The 18,941-nt window shown below is 45.6% G+C and overlaps 1 protein-coding gene across 3 annotated transcripts in view; it reads right to left on the bottom strand.

The window, feature by feature from the left end:
- LOC140715178 (slit homolog 1 protein-like) overlaps positions 1–18,941 on the bottom strand; it is a 322,282-nt gene that overhangs the window by 70,978 nt on the left and 232,363 nt on the right. For all 3 annotated transcript variants that reach the window (XM_073026998.1, XM_073026997.1, XM_073026996.1), the window contains exons 26-30: positions 14,441–14,512; positions 7,613–7,776; positions 5,370–5,494; positions 3,629–3,726; positions 805–944 (exon numbers count right to left, since the gene is read on the bottom strand). In XM_073026998.1, the coding sequence (XP_072883099.1) occupies positions 805–944; positions 3,629–3,726; positions 5,370–5,494; positions 7,613–7,776; positions 14,441–14,512 (599 nt within the window). The remainder of the gene's footprint in view (positions 1–804; positions 945–3,628; positions 3,727–5,369; positions 5,495–7,612; positions 7,777–14,440; positions 14,513–18,941) is intronic.

The raw sequence follows: 18,941 nt of genomic DNA, 5'->3' as shown, positions 1-18,941 counted from the left end.
ACCTGGGGACGTAATCCTGGTACATTCCATCTCCTCTCCGGCAGTGATACAGACCAAATGGGCCATGCCGAGCAAGATTCCCATTTGCCCACGTTTGGCCAATATCCTTTTAAACTTTTTCTATCTATGTACCTGTCCAAATGATTTATAAGCATTGTTAATGTACCTCCCTTAACCACTTTCTCTGGCAGACTGTTCCATATAGAGAATCACTCTCTAGGAGTTACCCCTCAGGTGTCCATTAAATTTTTCCCTTCTCACCTTAAACCTCATCTTCTACTTCGTGACTCTCCAACCATGGGAGAAAAGTCTGTGCACATTCACCCTATCTGTGCCCCTCTTAACTGAATGCACCTTAATAATTCTCCTGCACTCCAATTAACTTCCAACCCGTTCATCCCTTCTCTATACCTCTGTCCCTGAAGTCCCAGCAACATCCCCATAAATCTCCTCTGCACTCTTTCCAGCTTAATAAAAAAACAGCACAGTACAGGCCCTTCAGCCCATGATACTGTGCTAACCCTTTAACCTACTCTAAATTCAATTTCACCCCCTCTAATCCAGGCAGCATCCTGGTAAATCTCCTCTGCACCCTCATTAAATCTTCAATATCCTTCAGGACTAAGCAGTTAGCATTGACTCATCAGTCAATCAGGTCCTAATGAAGGGACTTGGCGTGAAAAGTCAACTGTTTATTCCTCTCCATTGATGCTGCCTAACCGGCCGAGTTCCTCCAGCATTTGATGTGTGTGTTGTGTGTCTCCACCCTCCCTCAGGGAGCCTGACAGTGCGGGTACGCCTCACCTCTGTGGGACGGGGGGCACAGGCAGGTGTAGTTATTAATTCCGTCCAGGCACGTGGCACCATTCCTGCAGGAGTTCTCCTCACAGTCGTCAACATTCACAGAGCAGGTGTTCCCCAGGAAGCCCTCTGGGCATGTACACCTGTCAGCAAACAGGAAGCAGAACTGGAATCAGTCCAACGCACACTCACTGATCAGCTGGGAACAGGTGGTAAAACATAGGAGCACGATTAGGATATTCAGCCCGTCGAATCTGCTGATTTATTATCCCTCTCAACCCCATTCTCCGGCCCTTTTCCCTGTAACCTTTAAGATTCTGAACCTATCAAGTCTGCTTTGAATATACCTTGTTGTGTGTGTGTGTGTGTGTGTGAGAGAGAGAGTGAGTGTGCGTGCATTGCCCTCTAGTAGCATATCAGTTAAAATCAATCGCTCTATAGCACCAGTGCTCGCTGATTCCCGCCGATGTCTGTAAGAGGGTGTACGTTCTCCCTGTAACCATGTGGGTTTCCTCCAGGTGCTCTGGTTCCCCACCCCCCACACATTCCAAAGTTGTGGGAATGCTACGTTGGCGCCAGAAGTGTGCCAACACTTACGGTCTGCTCCCCAGCACATCCTTGGACCACGCGGGTCGTTGACGCAAATGACACATTTCACTCTGTGCTTCGATACTTTGATGTACCGGTGGCAAATAAAGCTAATCTTTAGATATTTAGTATATAACGATTTTACCCTGGGTAAAAGACCATCTATCTGATCTATCTGATGCACCATCAATAACTCTCTCTGAGACGTGAAGTCGAGATATCAGCTTTTATTGACTGGAAGAAAGAACAAGCAGTAGTTGACCACCATACTACATCCTGGAGAATGAGGCTGGGCTGAGGCCTCAATCGCCTTTATACAGGGGTCTGTGGGAGGAGCCACAGGAGCAGTCAGCAGGGGGCGTGTCCAGACATGTATATGTAGTTCACCACACTATCTCATAATTTCATTAACTTCGATTGTGTTTCCCTTCAGGCTCTGGCATTTCAGGGAAAAGAACCAAATTTCCCCTCAAACTTTCCTTCTAGCTAAATCCTCCCTAATCTAGGCAGCGTCCTGGTGAAACCCTGGAGGCACACATATGGCAGACCCAGTAAGGAGGGCAGATTTCCTCACTGCAAGTCATAGAACGCTACAGCACAGAAACAGGCCCTTTGGCCCATCTAGTCTGTGCCAAACTGTTCATCTACTTAGTACCATTGGCCTGCACCTGCTCTCCATATCCCTCCCATCCACGCACTGATCCAAACTTGTCTTGAATGTTGAAGTTAAACCCACATCTACCACCTCCTTTGGCAGTTCGTTCCAGTCACACCACCCTCAGGTTCACCTTAAATATTTAACCTTCCACCCTTAACCCATGACCTCTAGTTCTTGTCTCTCCCAAACTCAACAGAAAAAAGCCTGCTTGCATTTACCTTATTTATCCCCCTTATAATTTTGTATATCTCTATAACATTTCCCCTTATTTTCCTATGATTTGGGGAATAAAGTCCTAACCTATTTAACCTTTCCCTATAACTCAGGTGCTCAAGTCCTAGCAACATCTAAATTTGTAATATTTTTTTCTGTGTTCTTTTTACAGTTTTACAGCCACAGTTTAAGACTAAGGGGTAGGCCATTTAGAACAGAGTTGAGTATAGGAGTAAAGAGGTCCTTCTGCAGCTGTACAGGGCCCTGGTGAGACCACACCTGGAGTATTGTGTGCAGTTTTGGTCTCCAAATTTGAGGAAGGACATTCTTGCTATTGAGGGAGTGCAGCATAGGTTCACAAGGTTAATTCCCGGGATGGCGGGACTGTCATATGTTGAAAGATTGGAGCGACTGGGCTTGTATACACTGGAATTTAGAAGGATGAGAGGAGATCTGATTGAAACATATAAGATTATTAAGGGATTGGACACACTAGAGGCAGGAAACATGTTCCCGGTGTTGGACAGTTTAAGAATAAGGCCTAGGCCATTTAGAACGGATTTCAGGAAAAACTTTTTCACCCAGAGAGTTGTAGATCTGTGGAATGCTCTGCCTCAGAAAGCAGTGGAGGCCAATTCTCTGGATGCTTTCAAGAGAGTTAGATAGAGCTCTTATAGATAGCGGAGTCAAGGGATATGGGGAGAAGGCAGGAACGGGGTACTGATTGTGGATGATCAGCCATGATCTCAGTGAATGGCGGTGCTGGCTCGAAGGACCGGATGGCCTATTCCTGCACCTATTGTCTATTCTTTCAATCTTGTTTACATCTTTCCTGTAGGTAGGTGACCAAAATTGCACACAATACTCCAAATCTGGCCCCATCAACATCTTATACAATTACACCATAACATCCCATCTCCTGCACTCTGCTCTCTGATTTATGAAGACCAATGTGCCAAAACCTTTCTTTATGACCCCTATCTACCTATGAGCCACTTTCAAGAGTTATGGACCTGTATCCCCAGATCCCTTTGTTGTATGGCACTCCTCGGCGCCCTACCATCAACTGGAAACCCGTGTGGGTTGTTTCTTCCCAGAGTGCAACACTTCACGTTAGTTTGCATTAAATCCCATCTGTCATTCTTCACCCCATTCTTTTCAGAATGGCAATTGATCCAGAAAGGTCTCTATAACAACCTGGAGAGACAGGTCAGAGAGCAGGAACCCATCGAGTGTACATGTGTGAGGTTTACTGAGGTGGAGGGGTATGGGTCAGAGAGTTGTGATGGGGATGGGTGGGGAATAATTGGAACCAAGACCAAATGAGAGCAAACAGTAATACTGGAAACACTTTGACCCTCCTCTCACCAGAATACGCCCGAATCTCCCTCCTTCACGTGGCATGTCCCTCCGTTCTCACAGGGGCTACTAACACAGCCGTTGATTGGCAATTCACATTGTTTACCCTGGAAGTGTTAAAGAAACAATTAAGTTCATTTTTGCTGGAATGAAGCAGTTACTGCTGGGAATAGATTCTGCAGGTGATGGTCAGGCAGCATCTATGGAGAGGAATAAACTGTTGAGTGGAATAGGTCCTGTCCTATCAGATTTCTCCTTCTTCAGCTCTTCCACCTATCACCTTCCAGCTTCTTACTTAATTTCCCCCTCCTCCACCCACCCATCTTCCCCTTCACTGGTCTCACCTATCACCTATCATTTTTCCCTCCTTTTCTTCCTCCCCCCTTCTTATTCTGGCTTCTGCCCTCTTCCTTTCCATTTCTGATAAAGGGTCTCGACCCAAAATGTTGGCTGTTCATTCTTCTCTCTAGATGCTGCCTGACCTGCTGAGTTCCTCCAACATTTTGTGCATGTTGCTCAATGCTGGGAACAGGTCAGACCGTGACTGTAAGAGAGAAAATCAGTTAACATATCACATCAACAAACGTTCATTGCAAACTGGGAAAGAAGAAGTTTTAAAGTTGTACAGACATGGAGTGGGGCACGGGTGCCAGAAACGGATTCCAGTGGAAGGGTGGAAGTTGGGAGGGCTCTGTAACACCACTGGTGGTTTCTGCGGAGGCATGGGGTAACAAGTGGTCTGAACGTCAGAGGTGGGGCAGCATGGTAGCGAGGTGGTTAGGGTAACACTTCACAGCGGCAGTGATCGGAATATCAAGGTTCAATTCCCGCCATTGTCTGTAAAGAGTTTGTACGTTCTCCTCGTGACCGTGTGGCTTTCCTCGGGATGATGCTGTTCCCTTCCACATTCCAAAGACGTACGGGTTAGTAAGTTGTGGGTGTTGCTACACTGGCTCCGGATATTGCATCCTCCCTACAGTGTGGTGACCGGAACTGCCCAGCAGTAAGCTTAATGCTATTTCAGTGACCGCGACCCGGGTTCAATTCCCATCGCTCTGTGTAAGGAGTTTGTTTGTTCTCCCCATAACCACATGGGTGGGTTTCCTCTGGGTACCTCTCACATTCAAAGGCATGCAGGTTAAGAGGTTAGTTGGTCACATGGTGGGTTTTGGGAGTTATACATCAAGTAGTTGCCGTGTGTTACGGGCTGGAATGTAACAGAAGGGTTTGTGGGTTACGCAAAATAAATGCAGTGTGTTACAGGCTGGAATGTAATGGAGGGGTTTGGGTTATGTATCGAGAAACTGCAGTGTGTTATAGGTTGTAATGTAACAGTGGGGTTTGGGGTTATACAAGGAATAAATGCAGCGGGTTACAGGTAATGTAATGGTTGGGTTTGGGGATATACATGGAATACGTGCAGTGGGTTACAGGTAATGTAACGGATGGATTTGGGGATATACATGGAATATGTGCAGCGGGTTACAGGTAATGTAATGGTTGGGTTTGGGGATATACATGGAATATGTGCAGTGGGTTACAGGTAATGTAACGGATGGGTTTGGGGATATACATGGAATATGTGCAGCGGGTTACAGGTAATGTAACGGATGGGTTTGGGGATATACATGGAATATGTGCAGCGGGTTACAGGTAATGTAATGGTTGGGTTTGGGGATATACATGGAATACGTGCAGTGGGTTGCAGGTAATGTAATGGAGGAGTTTGAGATGCTGGTGTGATTTTTACCTGGTAACCATATGGGCAGCTACACCTGTAATAATTCAGGGGATCATCTTGGCAGGTTGCCTGGTTGTGGCAGGGGTTGGACAGGCAGGGGCTGCACTTCGCCAGGACACTCAGCTCTGTCGGACCTGCGTGGAACAAAGAACGAACTATCACACGGCTACTGAACCCACGGGCTTTCAGCCACTGAGGCTGATTACAGATCTTCCTAACCTTACCACCTCGAGTCATCCAGTCATGGTGTCGTACGGCATGCAACTCAGCCATGCTGACCATTTAAGCCAGTCCCATTTGTCAGCCTACGTAGCCTTTGTCCTTTGAGTGAATTATGAAGAGGAAACGTTTGTAAGACTACAAAGAAAGGGGATGGGGATGGAACTAGACAGTAAGAGACAGCATGGAAATAAAGGGCTGAACGGCCTCTTTCTCAGCTGTAATTGTTTATTATTCCATCCAACTAAGCCCAATATAGATCCTTATTCTTTGCTACAGTGACTCCTGACATAAAGATCACAAAGGCAGTGGGACATGGTCTTATTCTTACTTATTTTATTTCCATTAACTATTAATGTTTTTTAAAATAGTTCTTATATTTCAATAAATGTTTGATTAATTTAGGCAATATTTACAATTTTTTAATGTCAGTACATGTCAGAGATATTTGAAACCATAAAACAGGAGCAGAATTTGACCATTTGGCCCATTGAGTCTGAGAAGTGAGCTCAATTCCCACCACAGCAGCTGGGGAATTTAATTAAAATATTATATTTTCATATTTACTGTAATTGCCATATTTTTAAAAGCTAATGTCAGTAATGAAACCACGACATTGTCAACTTGTTGTGAAAGCCTGCTTGCCTTGCTATTGTCCTTCAGAGGAGGGAAATTTCCATCTTTAGCGGCCTGGTCCATGTGTGACTCATGAACCCAGTGAAGTACACATCCCTTAGGGAAAGGTTAAAAAAATAGTCTTGTGGACTGATTAAATGGGAAACAGGAAGCTATGAAGGCTGCTGATTTGGACGGGGTCAATAGAAATATCTTGTCTATGTAGATATTACTAACTTAGAACATAAGGCCATAAAACCATAAGACATAGGACAGAATCAGGCTATTTGGCCCATCAAGTCTGCTCTACCATTCGATCATGCTATCATGCTAATAACTCATCGCCTTCTACCTTAGGCCACGAACTTATCAATCGCCCATGCTGCGGACACTCTCTGGAGGTCCAAGATCCGTATGCTCCACGACCGCTGGACTAAGTGTAAATGTAGGAGGGGACTATGTTGGAAAATAAATGTGCTAGGTTTTCTAAAATTGACTCCTTCTACCTTGGGCCACGAACTTATCAATCATCCCTCGTGCATAGAACAAAGAGCAGTACAGCACAGTACAGGCCCTTCAGCCCACGATATTGTGCCAACCCTTCAACCTACTCCAAGATCAATCTAACCTTTCCCTCCAATTGCCTCCAATTTTCTTTCATCTAAATGCCTATCTAGGAGTCTCTTAAGTTTCCCTAGTGTATCAGCAGATCCACTGCTCTCTGTGCAAAAACCTATCTCTAACAACACCCCCCTTCCTTTCCTCCAATCACCTTAAAATTACGCCCTCTTGTACTAGACACTTCCACCCTGGGGAAGAAACCTCTGCCTCTCCACTCTGTTAATGCCTCTTATCATCTTATAAACCTCTATCCAGTCACCTCTCCTCCACTTTTGCTCCAAAAAGAAAAGACCTAGCTCACTCAAGCTTTCTTCATAAAACATGCTCTCCAATCCAGGCAGCATCCTGGTAAATCTAAGGAATTAGAATTTTCACAGGAATTAAAATTTTCTCTACCAGCGTTCGAATACCTCTGAGCCTCATCCCCAGTAATCATCATGTGCTACAGTTGCCTGTGTTACCTGCGTTACCAGGCTCTCTTCATCACCCCACCATTATCAGCCATGCCTCCATTCCCCAGGACCCTCACAGCTGGCATTCGACTCCCCACACCCACCCGCAAAGGTCTGTCTGCCCTTGGGTCTCCCTCTCTTCAGTAGCTCTTTGAACGAGCCTGTAGTCCAAATGTTAGATTTTGAAATTTCTTTTATGGTTGATGGAACTGTCAATCCTTGAAGTTTTTGGTATGTAAAAGGTGCTACAGGAGTTGAGATTGTATCTGTTGTTGTGGTCGGTGGGGATATTGTGTCAAAGCAGGGAAGGCTGAGCATGTGCTCTCGGATTATCGCTCTCCTTACCTTGGCACTCAAACTTCTTGGCCGGAGTTGTTAGGAGGAGCTTACCCTCCATTTCCCCTGGGCCAGCACAGCGGGCAATGCCAGGCTCCTTGTACCCGGTCTTGACCCAGTCGGAGAGCCAGCGGAGGTTACAGTCACAGTAGAGTGGGTTGGCTCCAATGGCACTGACAGAGAGAGAGAGAGAGGGTCAGGAAGGTTTAATCTGACAAACAAGACACAGGAATCTGAAGCACGAAAAACGCTGCCGGTGGAACTTGGTCAGCACCTGTGAAGGAAAAGGGCTGGTCCACTTTTTGGATTCTTGACCCAAAACGTCAACTGTTCCTCTGCCTCCACAGATGCTGCCAGACCCACTGAGTTCCCCCAGCAACTTTTTCTTTGCATACAAGTTACAGGAAAGCCAGTGCAGTCCGGCCAGCCCTCTGGAGTTTCTTTGTGAGAGTCATGGGTTCAAGTCTCATTCTGGAGACTCAAACACAGAACCCAGGCTGACCTACCAAGGGAAAACTGTCGTGTGGAAGGCAAGTTATGAAGTTGATGGTGGACGCCAGAGACTCCACAATAGCAGGGGAATTCTCTCTCGTGTCCTGGCCAGTTATTTACCCCATTCTATAATTCATGTTCTCAATTGTTATTTATTTATTTATCTGTTTGTCTTCTTTCGCACTTTGGTTGATAGTCCATCTTTGCTTGTGTGTAGTTCCTCATTGATTCTATTGTCTATCTTTGTCGACAAACGGATACAAAAAAATGAGTCTCAGGGAAGTATTTCAATGGTTCCATTTAGCATCCGAGGACGTACACCGCGTACAGCCTGAAATTCTTGCTCTTTGCAGACATCCACAGGAACAAGGGAGCCCCAAAGAATGAATGACAGTAAAAAAGAACGTTAGAACCCCAGAGCCCCCTCTCCCCCACCTCCCACGCACATCAACTCTCTCCCCCACCTCCCCCTTCCCCACTTATTTCAGCAGGAAGCATCAGTACCCTCCGCCCACCAAGCAAAGGCAAAGCCCCCAAAGAGAGACCATAATCTGTATTTGGTGACATATATGTACTTCAAACTTTAGTGAAACAAAAGCAAAAAAAAAAAGCAGAAAATACTCATCAGGTCAGGCAGCATCTGTGGAGAGAGAAATGGGGTTAATGCTGCAGGTTTCCAGAGATTCTCAATAATCATTTAAAATAGGACCATCCAGTTATGTCTCCTTCGGGTCTGCTTGGAAATTGGGTGCCACGTTTAGAATCACAGAGCACTACAGCGCAGAAACAGGCCCATCCCTCCTTATCCTTGCAAGTGGAACAAGTGCCAGACCTGCCCCAACAGCTCCTCCCTCACAGCCTTCCAGGGCCCCAAACAGTCCTTCCAGCTGAGGCGACACTTCACTTCTGAGTCTGTTGGGATCACCTATTGCATCCGGTGCTCCTAACGTGGCCTCCTGTATATTGGTGAGACCTGATGTAGATTGGGAGGCTGCTTCGCCATGCACCTACATCAGAAAAGGCGGGATCTCCCAGTAGCCACCCATTTCAATTCCACTTCCCATTCCCATTCCGACATGTCAGTCCACAGCCTCCTCTACTGTCGCGATGAGGCCACATTCAGGTTGGAGGAATACCCTTATATTCTGTCTGGGTAACCTCCAGCCTGTTAGGATGAACATCAATTTCTCAAACATCCAGTAATTGCCCAGTTCCCCCCCCCCCCACCATTCCCCACTCTCCTCATTCCCATTTCCCTCTCTCACCTTATCTCCTTACCTACCCCTCACCTCCCTCTGGTGTTCCTCCTCCTTGCCTTTCTCCCATGATCTTCTACACACTCCTATCAGATTCCCCCTTCTCCAGCCCTTTATCTCTTTCACCAATCGACCCCAGCTCTTTACTTCACACACCCCACTCCCGGTTTCACCTATCACCTACTACGTTGTATTTCTTCCTCCCACCTTCTTGCTTTGACTTCCCATCCTTTCTTCCAATTCTGATGAAGGGTCTTGGCCTGAAACATCAACTGTTTCTTCATTTCCACAGATGTTGCCTGGCCTGCTGAGTTCCTCCAGCAATTTGTGCATTTTGCCTTGGATTTCCAGCATTTGCAGATCTTCTTGTGTTTGCCATCTAGTCCATGCCGAACCATTACTCTGCCTAGTCCCGGACCAGAGCCCTCTATACTCTTTCATCCACGTACTTATCCAAATTTCTCTTAACTGTTGCTATCAAACCTGCTTCCACCACTTCCACTGGCTGCTCGTCCCACACTCTCACCGCCCTCGGAGTGAAGGAGCTACCCCCCAAGGTTCCCCTGAGATATTCCACCCTGCACTGTTGGCCTCTAGTTCTGGTCTCACCCAACCTCAGTGGAAAGGGACTGCATGTGTTTGCCCTATCTGCAACCCTCAGAATTTTGTATCCCTCTTCCAGACTACCTCCCTGGATATTAGGTACTTAAGAGATTCCAAGCTTGAGAAATACATAGAGACATAGAAAACCTACAGCACAATACAGGCCCTTCGGCCCACAATGCTGTGCCGAACATATCCTTACTTTAGCTAAGTGTAATGACAAGAGTTAGGCCATTTGGCCCAGCCATTCTGTGTTGACTTCTATGCTTCACTATAACTTGTCCTCAAAATTCCCCATCTCAGTCTCAAACCGTGAACCTCCGTCCTCCCTTCTGTGTTTGGTCTCTCTTTAAACACATTAACACCACACACCCCTACCCCTCCCCAAGGGAGTGAGCTCCATATTTTCCCAACTCACTGGGGGAAAGTGAGTTTCTTTGGAATAACTTGTCGGATTTTTCTGCCGTTTGATACTGCCAGTCTCTGTTTACCCTCTTCCCCTCAAGCAGAAATGTTCTCTCTACATCCACTCCGTCAACACCCTTTGACATTTCAAACACCCCCTCCCTGGAGAAAAATAATCCAACACGTACGACAAGCTGGAGGAACTCAGCAGGTCGGTCAGCATCCGTTGAAAGGAGCAGTCAACGTTTCGGGCCGAGACCCTTCGTCAGGACTGAAGAGGGAGGGGGCAGGGGCCCTATAAAGAAGGTGGGGGGAGGGTGGAAGGTGCCAGGTGAAAACCAATCAGAGGAAAGATCAAGGGGTGGGGGAGGGGTAGCAGGGAGGGGATAGGCAGGAGAGGTGAAGAAGGAAAGTAAAAGGAAAACACTATGGGTAGTAGAAGAAGGCAGACTCATGAGAGGTGATAGGCAGCTGGAGGAGGAGGCAGAGTGAAACTGTGATGGGGGAAGGGAGAGGGAGGGAATTACCAGAAGTTGGAGAATTCAATGTTCGTGCCAAGGGGCTGGAGACTACCCAGACGGTATATGAGGTATTGCTCCTCCAACCTGAGTTTGGCCTCATCATGGCAGTAGAGGAGGCCATGTATGGACATATCCAAATGGGAATATGAAGCAGAGTTGAAGTGAATGGCAATTGGGAGATCCTGTCTGTTGTGGTGGACAGAGCATAGGTGCTCGATGAAGCGGTCCCCCAATCTGTGTTGGGTCTCGCCGATGTAGAGGAGGCCACACCAGGAGCACCGGATGCAACAGATGACCCCAACAGACTCACAAGTGAAGTGTTGCCTCACTTGGAAGGACTGTTTGGGGCCCTGAATGGTGGTAAGAGAGGAGGTGTAGGGACAGGTGTAGCATTTACGTTTGTAGGTGGGTGATCCATAGGGAGGGATGTGTGGATCAGGGAGTCGTGGAGGGAATGATCCCTGGGGAAAGCGGAGAGGGGCAGAGAGGGAAAGATGTGCTTAGTAACCCAGGCTGCTCTTTCCGCTTTCCTTCTTTCTTTCTTGGAAATCAAGAGAACTGCAAATCTGAAATAAAAACCGGAAATGCTGGAATCACCAGCTGGTCAGGCACCATCTGCAGTAGGAGAAACAGAGCTAATGTTTCTCATTCAGAACTGGGAAAGAGAGAAATCAAGTCAGTTTGGGGTAGTACAGAAGGTGGGGGAGTGATGGGCAGAACAAAGGAAACATCTTGATAGTTTAGGACTTGAAGTGCTGGTGACAAAGTGGCAATTTTTTGAGGATGTGACTAAACACATTGATGAAGTTAGAGCAGTAGATAATCATGTCAGCAAGGCATTTGATAAGGTAGCCCATACAAGACTTATTGAGAAAGTAATGAGGCATGGGATCCAAGGGGACTTTGCTTTGTGGACCTAGAATTGGCTTGCTCACAGAAGGAAAAGACTGGTTGTAGACAGGTCATATTCTGCATGGAGGTCGGTGACCAGTGGTGTGCCTCAGGGATCTGTACTGGGAACCATTCTCTTCGTGATTTTTATAAATAACCTGGATGAAGAAGTGGAGGGATAGGTTAGAAAATTTGCTGATGACACAAAGGTTGGGGGTGTTATGGATAGTGTGGAGGGCTGTCAAAGGTTACAGTGGGACATTGATAGGATGCAAAACTGGACTGAGAAGTGGCAGATGGAGTTCAACCCAGGTAAGTGTGAGGTGGTTCATTTTGGTAGGTCGAATATGATGGCAGAATATAGTATTAATGGTAAGACTCTTGGCAGTGTGGAGGATCAGAGGGATCTTGGGGTCCAAGTCCATAGGACACTCAAAGCTGCTTCGCAGATTGACTCTGTGGTTAAGAAGGCATACGGTGCACTGGCCTTCATCAATCGTGGGATTGAATTTAATAGCTGAGAGGTAATGTTGCAGCTATACAGGACCCTGGTCAGACCCCACTTGGAGTACTGTGCTCAGTTCTGGTCACCTCACTACGGGAAGGACGTGGAAGCCATAGAAAGGGTGCAGAGGAGATTTACAAGGATGTTGCCTGGATTGGGGAGCATGCCTTATGAGAATAGGCTGAGTGAACTCGGCCTTTTCTCCTTGGAGTGACGGAGGATGAGAGGTGACCTGATAGAGGTGTATAAGATGATGAGAGGCATTAATCATGTGGATAGTCAGAGGCTTTTTCCCAGGGCTGAAATGGCTAGCACGCGAGGACACAGTTTTAAGGTGCTTAGAAGTAGGTACAGAGGAGATGTCAGAGGTAAGTTTTTTAGGCAGAGAGTGGTGAGTGCGTGGAATGGGCTGCCGGTGACAGTGGTGGAGGCGGATATGTTAGAGTCTTTTAAGAGACTCCTGGACAGGTACATGGAGCTCAGAAAAATAGAGGGCTAGGGGTAACCCTAGGTAATTTCTAAGCTAAGGACATGTTCAGCACAGCTTTGTGGGCCGAAGGGTCTGTATTGTGCTGTATGTTTTCTATGTTGCTATGCTTCTATGCTAATACAAAATTGCAAAGTTCAAAGTAAATTTATTGTCAAAGTGTGTATATGTCACCACATTGAGGTTCATTATCTTGCAAGTATTTACATTAGAACAAAGAAATACAATAGAATCAATGAAAAACTACACACAAAGAATGACAAGGACAAGATGGTGGTGGCAATACATGGTGACGTTTTGCAGGCAGCTTACAAAACTACTAGATATTCTACTAGATATAAAATTTTGCCTGTTTCACAGTAACGTGTCACTGATGGTAAGCTAAACAAAATTGATGCTGCCTGGAGTAGAGGGGTTGAGCTAAAATGAGAAGTTGAACGAACTTGGGATGTTTGAGGAAGCTGAGGGAGAGACGAGACAGAAGTTTATAAAACTATGGGAGGTACAGATAGTGTAGTCTATCAGAAACTTTTTCTTCCCAGAATAGAAATGTCAGGTACATGTGTTTAAGGTGTGAGGGGCGAAAGGAGATATGTGTCAGATTCATACGGTATGGAAACAGGCCATTTGGCCCAACTCCTCTATGCCATGCCTGTTTTGCACTTATCAAGACAGCTTTTAGACATTGTTAATGTGCCACCTCAACCATTATTTCGGGCAGCTGATCCCAAATGCCCAACACCCTTTGCCTGAAGCATGTTTTTTTTTAAGAAAACGTTGGGTGACTGGAGCAGGGTTCAAGCGGTGATAGTGGAAACAGACATGATAGTGGTGTTCAAGAGATTTTTAGATCGGGTGAGTATGCTGGAATACGGATAGAGGGTAGGCAGAAGGGTTTAGCTTAATTTTGCATCGTGGCTGGCACAACCATAGTGGGCTGAAGGGCCAGTTGCTGTGCTGGAGTGTATCATGTTCAAAACATGAGACAAATGGACGTTAAGCAGAAATGCTGTTCTGTTATAGACAGAATTTATTTATTTATTGAGATACAGCTCAGGAACAGGCCCTCTCAGCACTTTGAGCTGTGCTGCACAACAGTTCCCCGATTTAACCCCAGCCTAATCACAGGACAATTTACAATGACCAATTAACCTACCAACTGGTACATCAACTAACCCGAGCACCCGGAGGAAACCCACGCGGTCATGGGGAGAATGTATAAACTCCTTACAGGTTGCGGTGGGAATTGAACCCGGGTCATCTGTACTGTAAAATCTTGTATTAACCACTCTGCTTCCGTACCGCGAGAGAGTAAGATACCTCAAGCTGGCAAATTTGATACTGAGCACAGACAAGAGGTTAAGTGTTAGTTCTCAAACTTACGTTAAACTTCGTTTTAACTGTACAGGACCCCACCGACAGGTCAGAGTCACCTTTCCTCCACTAAACCAGGGAAGTTAATCAACCTCAGAGCTGTCCAAATAAGAACAGCTCCTGGCCTGAGCTATAACCATATAACAAGTACAGCACGGAAACAGGCCATCTCGGCCCTTCTAGTCCGTGCCGAACTAGATAGCTTGTCTGGGACTTTCCGATCCATCTGGGTTATGTACTGATTAGATAAATGTGTAAAGATTTTCTTCAACATAATTCTCAGCAAACATTTCTTTCACTTACAGGTGAGAGAGGGAAGCCACATCTGCAAAGATTCCTTTAGGAAGAGTGGAGATATCATTGCCGTGCAGAGACCTGTGTGGGAAGAGGCAGAGGGAAGTTCAGGAGAGAGAAGATAATGACCACTTTAAGGTGATTGAAGCATAAATGTAACTTAACTTAAAATCCCAGCGAATCGGGTCATCACACACTCCCGTTGGTTCCTAGTCAACCAGCCTCCCCCATTTTCACCAAAAGTAAAATACTGCAGCTGTTAAAAACCTGAAATAAAATCTCATCCGATCAGTCAGTACCTGTGCAGAGGGAAAGTGAACTAATATTTCAAGTTAATTACCAATCATCAGCAGGGAAAACCAACCGTGTTTAATGTTGTGGAGAATGAGGAGGGTGGAGAAAATAAAGTGAACGTCTCTGATCAGGTGGAATCGACTTTCTGACTTCATCCAGTTCTGATGAAAGGTCACTGACTTGAAATGTTAACTGTTCCACTCTCCAAAGCACACAGGATAGGAAAGTTGTAAACACAGCCAGCTCCATCCTGGCACTAGCCTCTCCACGATCAAGGTCACCTTCAAAGGGTGATACCTCAAGAAGGCGGCATCCATCATTAAGGATCCTCACCACTTGGGACATGCCCTCCATCAGGGAGGGGGTACAGGAGCCTGAAGACCCACACTTAATGTTTCAGGAACAGCTGCCATCAGATTTATGAGCGGTCCATGAACCTATGAACATTAACTTGCTTTTTGCATTACTTTTGCAACCGTTATATTATGGTTATTGCAAGGTTGGCTGGTGGCGCAGTGACATCAGCGCTGGACTCCGGAACGGAGGATCCCGGATTCGAATCCAGTCGGGCCGTTCCCAAGTACGCTTTCCATCCGTGCCGGGTTGAGTGTTGAGCTCGCAACTCGATCTCATAAAATAAAGAAAAATACTGCGAAATGTCTGTGTGAGGAGTGGTGCGCCACACAGTCTTTCATCCCGCGCCTTGTAAGGCGTGAAAATGCCCGACGCTGGCCTCTCAGGCCTGAGTCGACATCATCATCATCATCATTTGCAACCCTGCAATGTCTGGATAACAAAGATACGTACTTCAGGATGCACTTTAATGATGTCAGCTCGTCATCAAATATCATCATTCCCTCAATCATCAATAAACTTCAAGACTTTGGCCTTAATACCTCCTTCTGCAATTGAATCCTTGATTTCCTCATTTGCAGTCAGTTTGGATTGGCAACAACATCTCCTCCACAATCTCCATCAGCTCAGGTGCACCACAAGGCTGTGTGCTCGGCTCCCTGCTCTACTCTCTTTACACTTATGACTGTGAAACTAAGCACAGCTCCAATGTGATATTCAAATTTGCTGATGACACCACTGTCGTAGGCTGAATCAAGGCTGGTGACAAATCAGCATATAGCAGGGAGATTGAAAATCTGGTTGAGTGGTGCCATGACAACCTTTGTCAGCAAGACCAAGGAGATAATTATGGACTTCAGAGGAAACCAGAGGTCTATGGGCCAGTCCTCATGGAAGGATCAGATGTGGAAAAGATCAGCAACTTTAAATTCCTTGATGTTATCACTTTGGAGGAGCTGCCCTGGACCCAGCACGTAAGTGCAATTATGAAGAAAGTACTACCGTGTCTGAACTTCCTTAAGTATGAGATCTAAAACCTCTATTGATGTGTGGTGGAGAGTATGTATATTAACAGGCTGCATCACAGCCTGATATTGAAACACCAGTGCCCTTGAACAGAAAATCCTACAAAAATCAGTGGATATGACCCAGTCAATTACGGATAAAGCCCTCCCCACCATTGAGCACATATACAAGGAGCTCTGTCACTGGAGAGCAGCATCCATCGTCAGGGACCCTCACCATCCAGGCCATGCTCTCTTCTCACTGCTGCCATTGGGAAGCAGGTGCACGAGCCTCAGGACTCACACCATCAGTTCAGAAACAGTTATTACCCCTCAACCATCTGGTTCTTGAACCAAAGGGGATAACTTCACTTGCCCCATCACTGAAATGATCGCACAACCTATGGGCAAACCTTCAAGGACTCTTCTGCCTCATGTTCTTGATATTTATTGCTTACTTATTTATTTCCTTTTGCATTTGCAGAGTTTGTTGTCTTTTGCACACTGGTTGAACACCTGAGTTGGTGTGGTCTTTCATTGATGATATTATGGTTATTACTCTATTATGGTTTATTGAATATGCCTGCAAGAAAATGAATCACAAGGTTGCATATGATAATAGACAGTATCTGAACTTTGATAACAAATTTACTTTGAACTTTAATTAATTGTTTTATGTTTCTTATTTTAACAGAGTAATTTTTTAGATATCATGCAGCTCAGATTTGGCCCAAAACCAGTAGCTGCCTGGGCAGCAGTGGTCCTTGGGCCTGTGTACCCTTGAGGCCAGTAGCAGGCACCTCAAGCCATTGGAAAGCCACCACTAATAATCTCGGCAAAATCCTCCAATGTCACTGGAAGGAGAGATGAAGTATCTCATCAGTGTTCTCCAACAGGCCAACATCCCCACTACCGAGGCGTTACCTACACTCAGATGATTTGATGTTCAGCCCATGTCATTCCTATGTCTGACACTGATTGGTCTGGTGAGAAGCTGCAGGGAGTAGTGAACAGCCTAGTACGTCATGGGTCTGTCCCTCCATACCATCGGCTCTAACTACAGGAGGCACTGCTTCTAGAAGGCCACGCCCATCATCAAAGCTTTAGGATGCTGGGCAAGGTTCTAATCAAGTGGGTTACTTTTTTCCTAGATAGTTTGGGCGGTTAAATGGCCACTGTAAATTGATCTTGAATTACAGGTGAGCTAAGCCCTTAAGACACAGAATTAGGCCATTTGGCCCATCAAACCTGCTGCACTATTTGATCATGCTGATTTATTTTCTCTCTCAACCCCATTCTTCTGCTTTCTCCTCGGAACCTTACTAATGACACACCTATCAACTTCCATTTTAAATGTACCCAATAAAAGTGATCAGTGTACATGGGAGCTTGATGATCAACATGGACTTAGATGGGCTGAAGGACCTGTTTCTGTGCTGTATGATTCTAAGCCTAGGAATCTCCATCTTCTGCCTGTTATTAATTCCAAGGGCACCACATCACTAATCCGCTTTTGCACGATTTATTTATCTTTGTACCCTATCATAATTTCACGGCATGTCAGTGATAATAAACCTGATTCTACCGTGCATGTTCTTTCTCTCTTTCTATTCCAGTAGTCTGTAAAATCTGCTTTGTCAGCATGACCAGAGTCTTGAGGGTGCCTGACTATAGCCAGTTGGAAGAAGAACAAAAGGGTTCTCCTTGTATTCTGCACAATATATACTTTTTATTGTTTTATTCTTCAATGTATGTGGATGCCATTGGCAACAACTAGACTGTTTGCTCATTCGGCCCACACAAAGTAGAGGAGAGAGTTACGAGTTAAAGAGTTTGGTAGATCTGGAGTCAAAAATAGGCCATGCAATGTAAGATTCCCTGATGGACATTCATGAATCAAAGTGGCTTTATGACATTCCGGTGGTTTCATGCTCACTGTTGAAATGAGTTTATTTTAAAATTTGCATTTATTTAATTACTTAAATTTAAATTCCCTACTTATTAAATTTATTACCAAAGTGCATATATGTTACCATATAAAACTCTGAGATCTGTTTCTTGTGGACATACTCAGTGAATCCAAGAAACAATAGAATAGACAGAGTGAATGCAAGCAGGCTTTTTCCACTGAGACTAGGGGAGAAAAAAACCAGAGGACATGGGTTAAGGGGGAAGAGGGAAAAGTTTAAAGGGAACATTGGGTGGGGGGGGGGGCTTCTTCACACAGAGAGTGGTGGGAGTGTGGAATGAGCTGCCAGATGAAGTGGTGAATGCGGGCTCACTTTTAACATTTAAGAAAAACTTGGACAGGTATATGGATGAGAGGGGTTTGGAGGAACATGGCCCGGGTGCAGGTCAGTGGGACTAGGCAGAAAAATGGTTCGGCACAGCCAAGAAGGGCCAAAAGGCCTGTTTCTGTGCTGTAATGTTCTATGGTTCTATTTCCATTTCCTACCTCATTCTTTCTGTCTGTCTGTCTGTCTCTCTCTCTCCCTTTTTCTCCCCCTCTTTATCTCTCTCTCCCCTTCTGTCGTTACCTCATAATGGGCCTCATTATGACATTGTACCTTACTATCTACCTGTAATGATTTTTCTTTGTCACTGTAACACTGTATTTTGCATTCTGCTATTGTTTTACCTTGTATAACCTTAATACAGTGTGAACTGTATGAACAATATGCAAAACAAGTGCATGTGATCATAATAATTCAATTCTAATAATTCTTCCCCACATTTTCTCTTTCTCTCTCTCTCTCTCTCTCTCTCTCTCTCTCTCTCTCTCTCTCTCTCTCTCTCTCCCTCTCCCTCTCCCTCTCCCTCTCCCTCTCCCTCTCCCTCAGAACCATAGAACACTACAG

This window comes from Hemitrygon akajei, chromosome 23 (genome assembly GCF_048418815.1).
Source record: "Hemitrygon akajei chromosome 23, sHemAka1.3, whole genome shotgun sequence".
NCBI lineage: Eukaryota > Metazoa > Chordata > Chondrichthyes > Myliobatiformes > Dasyatidae > Hemitrygon > Hemitrygon akajei.
Note: the sequence above shows the minus strand (reverse complement) of the source record. Positions and strands in the feature narration are given on the sequence as shown.